Raw genomic sequence first — 17,783 nt, forward strand, 5'->3', positions numbered from 1 at the left:
GGAAGGGTCATGTAACACAACATTTTGTGACCCAACACTATACATACGTTTAATTAACTATGAAAACCCATTGCTGATTTCTTTGAATTTTGGCTATTTATCATAGGTTGTGAGAAGAACAATTGAAGATGTCAGTACCATGGACATTGCCCTGTTTAGAGCCAAAAGATAAGAAACGTAAAGAATGCAGAAATAGAGACTCTGGACACAATACAAATGACAAAATGAAGATGAAGCAAGAAATTACACTGTTTAACGGAATCTCCTTAATAGTTGGAAACATGATTGGATCCGGAATATTTGTCTCACCAAAAGGTGTCCTCATGTACAGTGCCTCATTTGGACTTTCACTTATTATCTGGGCCCTCGGAGGAATATTTTCCATGTTTGGTGCATTATGTTATGCAGAACTGGGGACATCAGTCATGAAATCCGGGGCCAGCTATGCTTATATATTGGAGGCATTCGGTGCATTTATTGCTTTCATCAGGCTTTGGTCATCCTTATTAATTATAGAGCCTACTACACAAGCCATTATTGCAATAACATTTGCTAATTATATTGTACAACCAATTTTTCCATCTTGTCAACCACCATATGAAGCTGTTAGATTAATAGCAGCAGCTTGTGTCTGTAAGTATCAATTTTAATGTCCTTTTTACTTTTAATTGACGTGATACCGCATCCATTACCTTAATATCTATGTTTGTCGGAAGATATTCTGATTTTCATTTCCATTTAACACTCGGGTAGAAGAATTGTCTTGGAGTAGGCTTTATTTTAGGATCAATGATCTGATTATGTTTTATTCCTTATAAGGACTCATCAACAACCACAGTAAAACTAAATTACCAGTGGAACAGCATTAAATTGTATTTTCTCTCATGTAGTCCACACAAAATTCTCCCCGTCTCTGAAACACCCTCGTATGGTTATATCCACAGGCTAATGTGATTCTTCCCGTAACTGGTTCCAACTCACAAACACAATTATGTATAGTCTAATAAAGAGACCCTTCACCAAGTTTCTTGCATGAATAGAGCCCAGAAGACACCGCTATCACCCTGAATTAAGTGCCGGGATGGAAAAGAATTAGTGTCAACACTATAGCTTTTTTTACTTTTTTTTTTTCTTTAGATCACCATTTAGTTCAGGAAGCTGTTGGATTGAGAATAATTTTAGTGCAATACTGGTTTGTTTTTGTAAATGTCACCCAATGACATTGCTGGTCTCTTACAAGATGTGAGGTCTAATCTTACAGCAGAAAAGATCAGCATTGCGTATTCCTCTGTAACAGTGCTTGCTTAAAAGAGTATTTTTACATTTAGAAGGCCTGCACAACAGGGCCGATAAAAAGTAGCAGACAGTGTAACAAATGCAAGCACCACCAGGGACATCTTTACCTTGGGCACTGCCCTAGGCCTGACCATCCACAGCCGCTGTCCTTATTGCTGGGATATGACATCATATCCCTGTCAGGCCCATGCCCACTTGGCTCACACCTTATCTCCAGTAGCCCTTTCCAGCTCCTTTCACGCTCCTGGTATAGCTCCGCTATTGTGGAACAGGCTGCATCCCGGCCTCCGGTTGTACGCATGCCACATTCGACATTGCACCCACAGAATAGGCCGCATCTTTTAGAATTCTCTAAACTTCACATGCGGCCTGCTATCTCAGACATTCCTCATTGGCTGAAATTCGATAAAGGACATACCTGGCCAATCTTGCTCTGAGGAAATCAGTTACCTGAAGCTACTGGGAGGGGCTGACCACCTGCAGCCCTATAAAAACGCTGCTAGCCCTTCATTCCTTCAGTGTTCCTTGAGTGTTTCGAACCTGTGGTGTCTGTCTCTGTGCAGTCACCATTCCCCTTCTATTCTTGCTACAGCTTGTTACCCTCACTTGAACTTACTTGACCTTGTTTGGCCTCCTGGATTTTGACCTTTGGCTTACTACTTCGATTTCCTATCTGTCTCCTGTCCCAAAACCTTGGCTTGTGAACTCGTTGTTGCCTGCCTTGACCTTCTATACTGATTGTTGGTTTTTGTTTATTGTGTTTTGGGACCACCTGCTTCTGGGTTTCTACTCCTTCTCCCTTAAAGCTCCCAACCCAGTCCAGACAATCTCAGGGCTCTATGTGTTAAAGTTCCAAAGCACCTTGTAATGCATCCTAGGGATCTCCATTTGTAACTGACTATTTGAGTAGTAGCATAGAGGAGATGTCTATTTATCCCCTAGGCCATGTGTCGGTTGGCATCACAGCAGTGATAAGTAATCTCTGCATTCTCAGTCTTCTGGTATGCGTGTGGGTAACTTCTTTGAGTATAAAAATCAAAACTTCCATACATGTGTACAGTTAGATTTCTGAGTACCAGAGTACAAACATCTGTGCAGGCCTGTGCCGAGGTGGGTGCACAGGGCCTGCTGCCACACTCCTCAGTGTAGCCCTGACTCCGACATGTGCCTCTGTGTATTTATTAATTGTGTAGCCCTGACTATAGTGGTGGGAGCGCAAGGCCTCTGTCTCATTGCTGTCTTGATGCTGGGTGACAGAATATGCCATTGGTGGAAATTTGGGGGAAATTTGTTTTATTATTATTATTTAACTCTCTGCAGTTCTAATCTAATGAATTTCCTTTATTATTATTATTATTATTTATTTATTGATCTACTTTCCCCAAAATAACCTCTGTCAAAATATAGTGAACAAGAACCATTTTTTTTCTGGGTGCAAAACAAGCTAACTATGGCTTTGTCCCTGTCACTCGGCGGCTTCTTTAATGTCAGAGCGCCAGATGTCACAGAAACATTCAGTGTAATGCTGTTTTTGGGACAAAGATGTCACTGACAAGCTGTTTGGGGGCAAAGCTGGCACTGTGGAAAGTGAGTGACATGTTGAAGTAAGAGGGCCCAAAGAGTTGGCGTGGTTGCCATAGAAAATGGTTGTGTTAGGGGAGGAGTTAATCATATAGCAACACCCACCTGGGCATCCAAAAAATGTTTGCACCAACACATCAGTGACCCTAGGCTCGGCCCTGCATTTGTGTGTAAGTTACTATTGTGTACTATATTTTTTTTTAAACTATATTTGATTGTGGTGGAATGTACTTTATGTACATTATGACCATTCCTAAACATTCTTTGCCTTTTTTTTATTTTTTATTATTTGTTAATTTGCTTACAACTTAACTATTAAACTGAAGTGTTTATCAGAATGATATATATTTATGTTTTTATTATCAGGTACCTTAACATTTATTAATTGTGTCCATGTGAAATGGGGAACAAGAGTACAAGATGTATTCACTTACGCAAAGATTCTGGCCCTTCTCATGATCATTTCTGTTGGTCTTGTGAAACTCGGACAAGGTACGTTTTCATTGTGTGTACACACTGCCTGTAAAATGCTGCACATATTCTGTTCTTTAACCTAATGTATAAAGGCGTTATGTACATGGAGTTGATGGGCTTTCTTCTCAACTTTGTGGAGCTGTCACATTCTAAATTGTTCAGGGATACATTTGTTTCAGGAAATGTGGTTACAGATATGGTTATGGAAGGGCATTACTGAAACCCTTTATGTGGCTTTGTGACCTATTAATACAATTGAGGCCATAGTTGACGCCTAAAGTCATTCAAACACAAGTTTTCATAACTCCACACATTTCATGCTACCATACATTTCATTTGGCAAGTCAATTAAGGCATCTACTTTGTTCACATCAGATGTAATTTAAAAACAATTGATTACAGACAGAAATCTTTAAGCTTGAATTCACTATTCCAGAATTCTAATGGGTCAAACGTTTACATATACTTTGTTAGTGTTTAGTGGCATTGCCTTTTAATTGCTTAACATCAAAAGGTTAGGGTAGCCTTACACAAGATTTTCACAATACTTAGCAGGGATATTTGCCAATTCCTCCTGACAGAACTGGTTTATCTTAGTCCGGTTTGTGGGCATCCTTGCTCAGACATACTTTTTCAGTTCACTCCAAAGACTCAGGTCAGGGCTTTATGATGGCCCCTCCAGTACTTTAGCTTTTTTGTCTATAAGCCACAATTTTACAAATTTATGCTTAGGATCATTGTCCTGCTGACAGACCCTCACATTTTTCCTCTATACATTGGGCTGAACATTATTGTTCAACTGTATTCATCTGACCAGAGAACATTCCTCTAAAAGGCTAAGTTTTCTTCCTACTTAATTCTTTCTTAATACTTAATTCTACTTACCGTATTGGCTCGGATATAGGCCACCCCCGTATATAGGCCGCACCCTAAAAGTTTGGTGCGTTTTTAAAGAAAAAGCTTTTTTCTTAAAAAAAGCACCAAAAAAACATGCTGCCACTCTGCCCCCCCCAAGATATGCTGCCACTCTCCCCCCCGAGATATGCTGCCACTGCCCCCCCGAGATATACTGCCACTGTCCTCCTCCTCCTCCCCCCCAGATATGCTGCCACTGTCCTCCCCCCCGAGATATGCTGCCACTGTCCTCCTCCTCCCCCCCGAGATATGCTGCCACTGTCCTCCTCCTCCCCCCCTCCGAGATATGCTGCTACTGTCCTCCTCCTCCTCCTCGAGATATGCTGCCACTCTCCCCCCGAGATATGCTTCCACTGTCCTCCTCCTCCTCCCCCCCGAGATATGCTGCCACTGTCCTCCTCCCCCCCGAGATATGCTGCCACTGTCCTCCTCCTCCCCCCCCGAGATATGCTGCCACTGTCCTCCTCCCCCCCCGAGATATGCTGCCACTGTCCTCCCCCCCCCTCCGAGATATGCTGCCACTGTCCTCCTCCTCCTCCCCCCCGAGATATGCTGCCACTCTCCCCCCCGAGATATGCTGCCACTGTCCTCCTCCCCCCCCAGAGATATGCTGCCACTGTCCTCCTCCTTCCCCCCCGACATATGCTGCCACTCTGCCCCCCCGACTTACCAGTGCAGACTCCCGGGTGTCAACAGATGTGCCGGCACCGGAAGTTGTATACGCGTATTGCGTAATGTCCCCCACCGGCCCCGCAAGACACCCGGGAGTCTGCTCTGGTAAGTCTTGGGGGCAGAGATAAAACGCATCGTGCGGACGGTCACCGGCTGCGGCGATGCGGGTAAACAACCTCCGCTGCCGGGACATCTGCACGACGTGCCAGCAGCGGAGGCTGTTTACCTGCATCGCCGCAGCCGGTGACCGTCCGCACGATGCGCTTAGACAACCTCCCGTGCCAACCGAATATAGGCCGCACCCCCACTTTAAAGACTTAAAGTGGGGGAAAAAGTGCGGCCTATATTCGAGCCAATACGGTAACTTCATTCTGGCTTTTGTTATTCCAGTCCTGGAGGAAGAACTCTCTAAAATGATGGAAGATGTAGAACTCTCTTTAAACCAAAGTAGATTCAGCCCTGGGAGTTAATATGTGCCTCCTTCCTAAATTATGCAGTTTCAGTGTGGTCCTATGCTTTTTATATTTGTATTCAGTTGTTTGTACAGTTGACCACGGTACCTACAGTTGGTTGGAAATTGCTCCTAGGATGAACCGGAGTTGTGGAAGTCCAAAATCTTTTTTCTGAGGTCTTGGCTATGTTGTTTTGTCCTTTCTCCCATTGTATCAAGGACAAAAAGGCCCTGGCTCTACAGGCAGGCCCTAAAATACAGTCACAGGCGCCAATTAACTCCTAATCAACTATTGAATCAATCTTGAACCTTCCAGACTACTATAAAGACACAGACAGTTTGGTGTATGTAAACTTCTGACTCACTGGAAGTAGATTAAACCTGAATGTAAACTTTTGTCCTCAAATGTAGCAATTCATGTTACTGAGGCATTCGGGAGAGGATTAAAACATTAGATTTACATATTTTAATTTATAAACCCAATTTCTGCTATTTCTATATTGATTTTGTGTGATCTTAACAGCTCACAGCTCCTATAAAAGAGGGACATCAAGAGAGGAAAGAGGAACAGTGGGATTTGAGTTCCAAAGAGAAACTCCTCCTCCTAAATAGGGACACTTGGGACTAGAGATGGGCAAAAAGATTTGTCTATATCCTAATTTCATATTTCTCAAGTTCCCTGCAGGAGTTACCAAGGGAGCAGGTAAAAATGTGAGGTTTCCACTGTAACTCTGGTGGGCAATTTATTTTATTTCTTTTTGTTTTCAGTATTAATAAAATATTACTACTTGTATATCGTGTTATGCTGTATGAACGAGGTTCCATTTTGCTGATGATTTTATCTCAAATTGGTCATCTATTTTTAATCAATTGAACATTGCAACATACTTTTATGGGAACAATATTTTGTTTGTATTCCATTATGGTCTATTGAACAGCACAGCAGATAAATGATTTCCATGTGTCCTTTCTAATACATCTAATCAACCCATTACAATCCAACTCACCATGCCTCCCTCTCTATTGGGAACCTAAATCCCTGAAAATGTTTTATAGTAAATGCAGTTTTTAGCAGTCTTCAAAGTCACAATCATATGTATGTGTAATGGATGCTGGAACCCTGTTTTAGTAAAATGATAGGGACTGCACCTTTACACTGAGTTGTTTGAGTTAAATTGTAGTAGTTTGTGTTGCTGCACTCGTTCCCATTTATATGTGTATTAAGAATGTCTCACTGTCTATACCAGATTTAAGTTTAGACTAAAGTGTGAGGCATTCCTGATCCATTTACTACTGTGTTATATTACAGTCTGGTGCTGTTGTTGTCCGTTTACATTGTGTTATGTGTTAATTGTGTTAATCTGTTTCTGTTTTCAACTCTCCTTCCCCTGGCAATGTGGCTCTATAAACTATGCCCAGTCCCAATAAAGTATGTGTTCTTTTGCATCCTAACTTGTGTGTCATGTCATAACTGGTGGTACAGTTCTTTGGGAGATATTTTATCCCAGAGGAACATTTTTACTTGGGAATCAGAGCAGCTACTTACACTATGAACAAGGTAGCAGCGATGGCCAGCGTCCATCCGGTCTACATGGTTTCCATTATGGTATAATGAAAACTAGTTTCTCCAACACAGGAAAAGGTATAACGTCACATACTTTTTCAGGACCTCGGCAAAAGTTTCATATCAATAAAATGTATAGAAACAGCAGAAAATGTGTATATAAATTAAAACATAAATAAATTATTTTTCAAATGCTTTTGTGAAACACAAATGTATTAATAGCTAATTTTTATTTGTTATAAAGATACAATATAGGTAACTGTTTAACAGAAAATTGTAGTTTATTGGGTACTAGATCATTGGGATCCATTCTCTAAACAGTGGGTCATAGCTACATTACGGTGAGTAAAAAAATGTCACCTTGCTGTATTATGACTTGTGCCGACTACAAACATATACATTAAGAAAGCATGAGGCTTAAGAACTGTACATTGATCAAAGCACACAAGCTCACCCACCATGGAAAGTAAGAAACACATTATCACATAATTAATTTGGTAGGATAAAATGCTTCTTCTTCCCACAATTCACCTGAATTAAATAAACCTGTCAATTGACTCTTACAATCAGAAGTACGGAAATCTTGGGGAAATATATATAGAACACGTATATCTGCTGTTCTTTACATTGTAGCAGTTGCCTAAGCACTCTGCCTGGGCTTTTAATAAATAACCAATACAAACCTTAATAATAAAGCAAAATAAAGTATTGTGATACTATTGTGAAAGAAACTAAGATTAACATATTTTTAAATTGCTGCAAGAGGCTGAACCTCTTATTGTATGTTTACCAGGTGAAATGGATAACCTAAAAGCTCCTTTTGAAGGTTCTACAACTAATGTTGGATCTATGGCACTTGCCCTTTATTCTGCACTGTACTCTTACTCAGGATGGGATACATTAAATTTTGTGACAGAAGAAATGAAGAATCCTGAAAGGTCTGAGAATATAGATAAGTGTATGCTATGGTTTTACCATTTTTACATGTCTTGGATTATTATGGGAGAGAGTAGTCATTGGGCACTTGAATATGGAAAGAAGTGTATATATAGTGTAATGAGGAAAATATCCTCTGTCCTGTTGGATAACATGGCACCACACACTTATAAAATGTGATCAGGGTAGGACTAGCACCCTTTTGTCAGAGGGGAGTGCATCCTGGTCCTTTACCCCAACCAAATAACTAACTTACACACTAGTACACACACTTACACATACAAAGTCCCTCTAACACTTACATACACTAAAACATACACACTCGATCACACCCATGACATCTGAAATCTCACATCTCACACCCTTACATTGCCTGGAGCACTTCCTTATGGCTGCTTGCCCACTGTGCAAGAAACCACGCTGTTACAGCAGGGTCACATAACGTTGCTTTATGTGACCCCAATGTGCTACCTTCTCCGAGAGTGTAAATACATTTGTAACAGTCTGGGGATCAATTGCTCTCCTGCCCCCTCAGCTATACCTTTTCCTGGTGACAATCTTTGAATGTTGTTCAATAGGTAACAAAAGGTTTCTATTACTTAAAATGATTTCATTTTCTTTAAACAGGAATCTTCCCCTTGCTATCGCGATTTCAATGCCTATCGTCACAATAATATATTTACTGACTAATGTAGCATATTACGTTGTATTAAATATGCCAGCTGTTTTAACCAGTGATGCTGTAGCTGTGGTAAGTAGTACATTAATATAATGCTGTTGTAGTTTTGCTACTGCTAAATTTAGCATTTAATCACAAGCCTCACAATTCCAGTATGTTAATTTAATATGTTTATTCAGAATAAATCATTTCCTCACATCTATTAAAAATTGCACCTCACCACACACTGTGATCGCCCCTGACTTGGCTAATAAACATAAGTTCCTGGCTCATACGTTGAGTTTAACTTATTTTGCAGTCCCTCATGTAAACCTTTTCACCTCCTTTGGGATATATCCTGAAACAAAATAAATCCTTAAAAACTCTTGTATGCGCTGACCTGACCTAAATTTGAAACATTATGGTCCACCAGTTAAGTGCATTACCAACATGTTTTAATTTTGACATGCATTCATTTTTACGTTTCCAGGTTTTACCATGCAACTTGGAAGTGATCATTTTATTTCATTGTTAGGTAGTAATATATTTAGAATAAGACAAACGTAATGCTCCTAAATTGCTGTAATGTCTAAATGTATTAATGTTCATTTAGTTCCATTAAACACTTTTCTATCAATTCTATATTATACTTTTGTACAGCTCATAATAATACTTCCTGCATTCAAATCTGTCCCTTTTTTGTAGACATTTGGTAATGAAGTTCTTGGCTATGCCAAATGGCTGATTCCCATTGCAGTGGCAATGTCTTGTTATGGAGGATTAAATTCTTCAATAATTGCAGCATCAAGGTAAGAAAAATTAGCAGTCAATCGTTTTATTTTGCATACAACAATATTCACACCCACATGTGAATGCCTTACATTTATCATAAATATCATTTTGTTAATACGCTACTAATATGCAACCATTTTTTCACAGTATTAGACTTTATTTTATACCTTTGAAAACAGATAGGAGTTATGTATAAAAAGTGATTCTAGTTTGAAAAGTGACCTTGTCACTATAGCAGCAAATGCAATGGCCCAAACTGCCCTAAGGTTCCATTAGTTTTCATGATAGTAAGATTATTTTCAAACTCTGCACCATTAACAAACACACACACTGACAATTGTATGCATCGCTGGCATTGCTGGCACAGATATTCAGCACCCTCTCAACTGATTGTAGGGAGCACAAAGGGAAAAGTGACCATGGGGCACCTGGCATTTCTTTCCTTATGATGCCTTGTATTACCACATAGGCCACAAACCTCCAGGGGTCTTGGTAGTGTAACAAAAAACTATAGATGTGAGATGGAAGGAAAGAAAACGGATCATCTCTGGTTTGTGATAAGATGTCATTGCTTCTAGACTAAGGAAAGGTAGAAATTGTGCACTCTAGTATCTGATAATCTAACTCGTAACAAATGTTTTACATAGGTTATTCTATGTTGGAGCAAGAGAAGGTCATCTACCTGCCAGTCTCAGTTTGATTCACTTTGAAAACTTTACACCAGTACCTGCTCTTCTCTTTAATGTGAGTGTAAAAACTCTTATGTGGTGTTGTGTTTCCCAGGTTTTATGAGCCATTTTTTTCTATGGATCAACATCAATGTGAATACAGTCTGTGGTGTGAAATCTTACCGTAATAAAACCCAAATTACCACAAGGTGACTTTACCAAACTATATCTCTCCTCAACCAACGTCCAAATCATGGTTCAGTTCATGGCTTTAAATTAAAACTCCATGACTAGATTGTTTATTAAGTATCAAAACAACACAACCTTATATTTTGACATGGACAATATTTACATTACTTTTAGATTTGTAAATCAAAAAGGTGTGCAGTCAGGCAACATTCCATTGTGGGGTGTTAATTCGACATGACATTGGTAATGTTCCATATATGCATTTTAAAGTCAGCACCAATTTTAGTATTTTGCAAATCACAGGTAATTCACTAGGTCTGATTGGGCATTAGTTTTTTAAGAGTATACAGGTGTGTTATATATAATTGCTGGACTTTGTGTTGGCTATTTTGAGCCCTAGCCCTCCCAAGATTTTCAATAACACCATGGTGTAGGCCCCATGTGCTTATAAACAGTATTTGACGTTAAATAATATGCTGTAAGGCATATTTGCTTTACATGGACAATTTGTTGGTTTCACAGTTTTGATCATTGCCAATTATACTGTTATTACATTTGTACCTTAGGGTCTAATGGCCATCATTTATCTGCTTGTGGAAGATGTCTTTCAGCTAATTAACTACTACAGCTTTAGTTACTGGCTGTTTGTGGGACTGTCTGTTGCTGGATTAATAGTTTTGCGGGTTACCCAACCTGAGAGATCACGCCCGGTGAAGGTAAGAAGATTTTACGCTTTGTGGTTAAGGGGCAATTTGCATAATCTTGTTACATTTCTGCATAGAAAAAAAATAATGTGGTTTTTAATTTGCCACAAGTACCATTTAAAACAGTCCATATGCTGTAATAGCTTTTTATTTGATGCATCATGTTCTGCATTTGCTTAAGTGTTTTATTACAAAGGTTACAACATAACCGCTGTGGAGCTTTGTTAAACCATGCGACAGAAAAGCCAAATATTTACCCAACATTCCACTCATGATTTAATCTCGTTATAAAACAAGTTACAAAAACTTATGATATGCTTCAAGATACAATAAGAATATATGAGGTGCACAATGGGAAGGATTCTGTTCTAAACTTACAGCGCGCATAATTTTAGTGTATATCGGTTATTAGGTATGCAAGTATGTTGGAGGTAAGTGAACACAAAATACAAACGCTCCAGTAGTTACTTTATTCGGTAGGTTTACATATCACATACCCTGATCAGCCACAACATTATGGCCCCCTGCCAAAACATCTCAGGCCCGTCTAGACATGGAGTCCACTAGACCTCTGAAGGTGGGCTGTGGTATCTGGCAGCAAGACTTTAGCAGCAGATCCTTTAAGTCATGTAGGTTGCGAGGTGGGGCCTCCATGGATCGGACTTGTTTATCCAGCACATCCCACAAATGCTTGATTGGATTGAGCTCTGGGAAATTTGGAGTCCAAGTAAACACCATGATAACCAGATTATTACTGTTGTTCACTTCACCTGTCAGTGGTCATATTGTTATGGCTGATCAGTTTATATAAAATAATAAATGTTACAGTGGAACCCTCCTGGTTTGGCCTGGAGGCTCCAGGTCAGTTTCCTCCTTCTCCTGGCATGGAAGGGGTGTGCGACTGTGCCCACTCCCCTGCCACATTCTGCCTACTGCTTGTCCAATACCCTTGGCTGCCTGGAGACAGACCCACTCTTAAATTTAGCTAGCCCTGCCTCTACATGAAGCCACTCCCTAAAAAGAGGCAGAGCTCTAAGTAGCCTAACTCGAGAAGTTCCCAGATATGCTAATACTCCAACATTTAATTCTACTGTAACAAATTTATATGTACATTATGTTTTAAAATGCAGCTTCACAGAATATATAGATAGGATATTGTTTTTGTTATTGAATTGTCAAACTTTTTCTGTAGGTCAGCCTCTTCTTCCCTCTGGTTTATTGCCTCTGCAGTCTTTTTCTCGTTATAGTCCCAATCTATTGTGATGCAATTAATTCATTGATTGGCATTGGGATAGCTCTTTCTGGCATTCCAGCCTATTTCTTAGGAGTTTACTTGCCTGCTGCAAAGAGGCCACGATTTTTTTCTCAGCTCTGTGGTGAGTACTCATCTTACACAATGACTAGTAAAACGTGTAAAGCATGTTTCTGAAATTAACCAATAGTGAACAGCCTAAGAGATCAAATGTAGCGTTGGTTTTATGTTTTCACCAAATTCAGTAACACGAAAGAGCTCTTAACCCCTTGATGACAATTGCCGGTCCGGGCACGTCACGGAAAAACATGTCGTTAACGACAAATGACGTGCCAGGACCGTCATTTGTTAAAACGGGTAAAAAAAAAATAAAAAAAAAATAAAAAAAATCGATCCGTGATCGATTTTTTTACCCAAACGGCGTTGCTGTAATGCCTCGACCTCGAGGCATTCAGCAACGCCATGATCGGAATCAGGGGCCATGTCTGGCCCCTCCCCGGGGCGTCAACATCTGCCATACAATGTATGGCGGCGGACGCCCGTTTTAAAAGCGTTTAGGAGGCGATCACCGATCACCTCCTAAACTTAAATGGTGTCGCTGGAATGCCTCGATCAGGAGGCATCCAGCGACACCAAACACTTACCTCTTGATGGACTGTGACCGCTCCGGAGAGCGGTCACAGCCGCAGTTGCCGGTGATCTTCGCCATCAGCAAGATGGCGGCGGCCCGGGAAAAAAAATAATAAAGACGAAAAAGTTCGCTAGACGGTCTCCTGACCCTCTAGAGAACTCTGGCTCCACTTGCAGGTTGAATACAGGTACTGCATTCAACCATGCAAGTCAATGGAGCCCAGCTTTCTAATCACAGTGTGATTAGAAAAAAATAAATTAAAAATAAAATAAAATTAATAATCATTAGAAAAAAAATAGTAAAAAAACAGTAAAATGTAAAAATAATTTCCCTCTGATGTCACTATCAGGGGAACCTTCCAAGTTGAAAAAAAATCTTAAAAATGTTTTAAAAAAGGCAAAAAAAAAATTAAAATATATATATAAAAAATATATTTTTGTGAGCAAGTCCTAAAATTAGCACATTAGCTTAAAACAATTCTCGCATGGAAAGAGTTAAAATACTGGCATATTAAATGCCCATGGGGTGTCTACTTTTAAAAAATGTATGATTTGATGGGGTAAATTGAATTGGCCGGGTTCAACAAGGTCCCAATTAACACGGGAGGGGGAAGGATGGCCACACATCTAATTTCCAATTAGAAAAATGCACACGTACCAAATGTGGCCTTTTAGTTCCCCCCAAAAATGACAAACCCATGCATGTGGGGGTATCACTGTACTCAGGAGATGTTGCTGAACACATATTGGGGTGTCGTGTGACAGCCGCATATACCAGGAGCTGTAAATTCATACATAAAGTAGGTGTGTGGGGGAAAAATACACACACAAATATACTACTGCAAACTTTGAAAAAATGCTGGTGGTAAAATGTGTGCATGCAAAGAGTTAAAATACCAGCATTTAAAATACCCTGGGGTGTCTAGTTTTCAAAAATATATGGTTTTGTTGGGCACACTGAAATGGCCCGGCTCAAAGATGTACCAAATAGGGCATGGGCAGTGGATCCCCAAATGCCAAAGTTCAACATTGAAAAATGTGCATGCCCCAAATGTGGCCCTTTTGCCCCCAAACAGCCAGGCAAAATCATTCATGTGGGGTATCACTGCGCTCATGAGATGTTGCTGAACACATATTGGGGTGTTTTGTGATAGTGACATATACGAGAACTTTTTAATTCATACCTGAAGTAAAATGTGTGTGAAAAAACAAATGCAAAAAAATGACTACCACAAAGTTTGACAAAGACTGGTGGTAGATATGGTGCATGGAAAGAGTTAAAATACTAGCATTTGAAATACCCTGGGGTGTCTAGTTTTCAAAAATATATGGCTTTATTGGGCACACTGAAATGGCCCAGCTCAAAGATGTACCAAATAGGGCATGGGCAGTGGATCCCCAAATGCCAAAGTTCAACATTGAAAATGCGCATGCCCCAAATGTGGCCCTTTTGGCCCCAAACAGCCAGGCAAAATCATTCATGTGAGGTATCGCTGTACTCAGGAGATGTTGCTAAACACATATTGGGGTGTTTTGTGATAGTGACATATACCAGAACCTGTTTATTCATATCTAAAGTAAAATGTGTGTGAAAAAACACATGCAAAAAAAATGACTACCATAAAGTTTGACAAAGGCTGATGGTAGAATTAGTGCTTGGAAAGGGTTAAAATACTAGCATTTGGAATACCCTGGGCTGTCTAGTTTTCAAAAATATATGACTTGATGGGGTAAATTGCATTGGCCGGCTTCAAAGATACCTGAAATGGCACATGGGGGGAAGAATTGCCAGATTTGGAAAAAAAGGCTTTGAAATAGCAAAACGCTACCTGTACTTTTTGCCCCATAATGTGTAGAAAAAAGCAAAAAAACATAAAAGCATTGGGTATTTCTAAACTCAGGACAAATAGTAGAATCTATTTAGCAGGTTTTTTCATTACCTTTTATAGATGAGTAAAAGATTTTTCAACTAAAAGTTAGAAACAGTCATTTTTTTCTAACTTTTTCACCATATTTTATACTTTTTTTAATAGTAAATAATACGATACAATCAAAACAATGTCATCTAAAGAAAGCCCTTTTTTGTCCTGAAAAAAACAATATATAATGTGTGTGGGTTCAGTAAACGGGAAAGAAGAAAATTACAGCTAAACACGAGCAGCGCAGAAATGTTAAAACGGCCATTGTCACGAAGGGTACAAAAAGTAAAATCAGCCTTTGTCACGAAGGGGTTAATGTGTGCACTTTATACAGTATGTGCTATGAAATATGTTTGTGTAAAATATTCAATGTAGTCAATGGTAACAATGCCAGGCTTCAGCCACTCACTAATTTTGATTACATGGGTTAAGAGATTCAATGATAAAAATAAAAAAAGTATTCTTCTACTCACAGTGTATGTGCCGAGTAGGTGTATAGTTTAAAAGTCAGATGTCCGTCTGTACTAAACCAAGATCAAAAAAGATGGGTCCAATATGATCAAAACTAAACATATTGTTACACGTACACATGGAAATGTGCATTGCAGCCAATCAAAATTAACAATTATGAAATGTATTTGTAAAACGTTATATAAACTCCCCCGCAACCTTTACAGCTTACAAGAGCTTGGGCCTTTCATTAGCTACATCATTTATCTGATGTGTGGAATACAGCATTAGTTTAACAGAAAGACAGAAGAACACAGAAGATGGAGGGAGTGGAAAGGCATGTGATGGGTCCTGAGGGTTAATGTAACTTTAATCCCTATATCACAACGGGGAGTTGTGGAATAGATGGGTGTTAGAGCCCCCCCCCATTGTATTTTAACATGTTTGTTTTTTTTCTTCCCCCAGAATCTTTAACAAAATATACACAAATATTGTGCAACTGCTGCCTGACAGATCTGGATGATGAAAGAGAAGAAATGAAAACATAAAACCCTGTTCCATTGTCCCAGAATACTTCCTTTTAGAATAAGCATCATTCATTGAAGTATTACACTGTATACAGTTTACAATGTACTTATTCTTTATTTCATGAGCCATAGTTGGTCTCAGGTGTGAAATATATCATGTTACATCTTGTTACTTTTTATTTTCCTCTAAGCTCTCATGCCAATATTCTTCAAGAACCAAATGTAATAAAATATTTTTATGTGAAACCGGCTTTTCCTTCACAAAAGAAAATCTTTCCAAAGGATAGTATTCATGTGTTTGATTACCCTAGTTATTTTTCAATATTTTTTTGAATGACGACTGACCAACAGTAACGTAAAATGAAAGGTAGTAAAACATTTTAAGGACATTTTCTACCGTGCCTTCTTGTTGTATGTTGAACAGGGTTGAGTGCATCAGAGAAGTGCTTTTACTTCTTAGTAGGAGACTACTGTCTTGGGTGACCACATAGTTTTTTTTGTTGTTTTTCTTCAGGACACACATAGACTTTACATGTAGCTGACCATCACATGTAAAGTGCTGTCCTGTAGTTTGTGGGATGTATAGCCTCACATAATGGAATTGATAACTTTGTCATACGTCCCATTTACTCTGGGATAGCACTTTACGTGTGCACGTTCGCAACATAAAATCTGCGTGTTCTGGAAAAAATGTTACATATTTTTTAGGTAAGTAGACTGAAAGGTAAATAAGAAAGTGTTTTACAAAGAAAGCTTTGATGAACAGAAAAGAGAGCCAAACATAAATCCAAGATTGTGGAAAGAATATTGAAAGTATTTTTATTTATTAGGGAACAATGTATTAGTTCTCTGCATTGCTGGGCCTAGCAATTAGGTGACATGGAAAGCTACAAAGGGTGACAACCTGGTCGGGGTCATCAGTACTAGGTTTTTTCCTGTGTAACCAATTTTTTTATGACTGTGAAGACTTAAAACCTGCATGATCACAGAGGTCCTCTGCAATGCACTGACATCTCACAAAGAGGTCAGAGAATGTGATTGGTGACCCCTCCGTAACCTCAGCCATCTCACCTTATTTAAAGAGAGCTCTTTTCAGTCTGTCCTTTGGTGGTAGTTTTCTGGGACCATTTCCAAATATCTCGTTGCCGATTTCTGAAATCCTGACCTGGTTTATTCATTCTGAGCTGTTCCTTGTATGCATAAGGAGTCCTATTCCAGTACGATCATGACAATGACAAGCATCTTAAAAACTGATATAACCATACGCAGTGTAACGCCCCTATATCACTCTTGTCACATTGAGTAGAGCATTCCACAGTTTGGCAATTTGCATGTCATGAATATGTTTTTGTGAATTTTTGGTAACTAGGTAAATCTCTGAAGAAATAAAACATTGACATCTGTGTCAGACTGTACCTGAGCAGGCATCTAATTTAAGGTTATGCTTGCTAATATGGGTTTTATCCATTACATAATACAGTAATACCAATAACAAAAGTTATGGTGGGTAAAGGTGATGGAAAACCCTTCCACTTAAAATAAAGGGGGCAGTAGAAGCATTATTAAACACTCATCTAGAGACACCAGACAAGCCAGAAGGCTTGTTTTTTCCTCAAAAATCTCATGGTGCTGCCACAACCACAAGGGATTCTGGGTAGGCTCATGCAAATAAGGTCAACAATGATCACCTTTTGCCTCCATATCCACTTTATACATGTATGCCTTGAAAGTAATTGCCCGCTGTACAGGACAGCCTTTATACAAAACTCGGGTAAGAGATGCAGATCACCATATAATCGCACATATAATACAGTAAAGAAAACATGTATACAATATCATGCAACGTACCATAAAACTAAGGAGCAGCACAGCTCTACAGAGGAGAAAAAAGTCATAACAAAGCTATAAAGTTATAAGATTATATATTCAGATAACCTTCTGTTTTAATTATATAGTCAAACATATTTCCTTAATCTTGGATTTGAGAATAAAGAGCCTAAAATAAAGCAGGAGCATTTATCAAGAAATTAATTGGCTAAATTATAACAGATGTAGCTTAAAATCGTGTACATGTTTTTTAGCAGATCAATATACTGCACTGCTTA

At 39.2% G+C, this 17,783-nt stretch overlaps 1 protein-coding gene across 1 annotated transcript; it reads left to right on the forward strand.

The window, feature by feature from the left end:
- The first annotated feature begins 203 nt into the window (after positions 1 to 203).
- On the forward strand, positions 204 to 15,699 carry LOC149305529 (Y+L amino acid transporter 2-like). The gene is made up of 9 exons (XM_089477561.1): positions 204 to 633; positions 3,244 to 3,369; positions 7,747 to 7,891; positions 8,517 to 8,640; positions 9,253 to 9,356; positions 9,987 to 10,083; positions 10,763 to 10,912; positions 12,093 to 12,276; positions 15,617 to 15,699. The coding sequence occupies exons 1-9, from the start codon at positions 225 to 227 to the stop codon at positions 15,697 to 15,699; spliced, it is 1,422 nt and encodes a 473-aa protein (XP_089333687.1). The 5' UTR covers positions 204 to 224.
- Positions 15,700 to 17,783: the final 2,084 nt, after the last annotated feature.

Source organism: Sceloporus occidentalis, unplaced genomic scaffold (assembly GCF_023333645.1).
Source record: "Sceloporus occidentalis isolate IW3139 unplaced genomic scaffold, rSceOcc1.0.p SCAF_11, whole genome shotgun sequence".
Taxonomy (NCBI): Eukaryota; Metazoa; Chordata; class Lepidosauria; order Squamata; family Phrynosomatidae; genus Sceloporus; species Sceloporus occidentalis.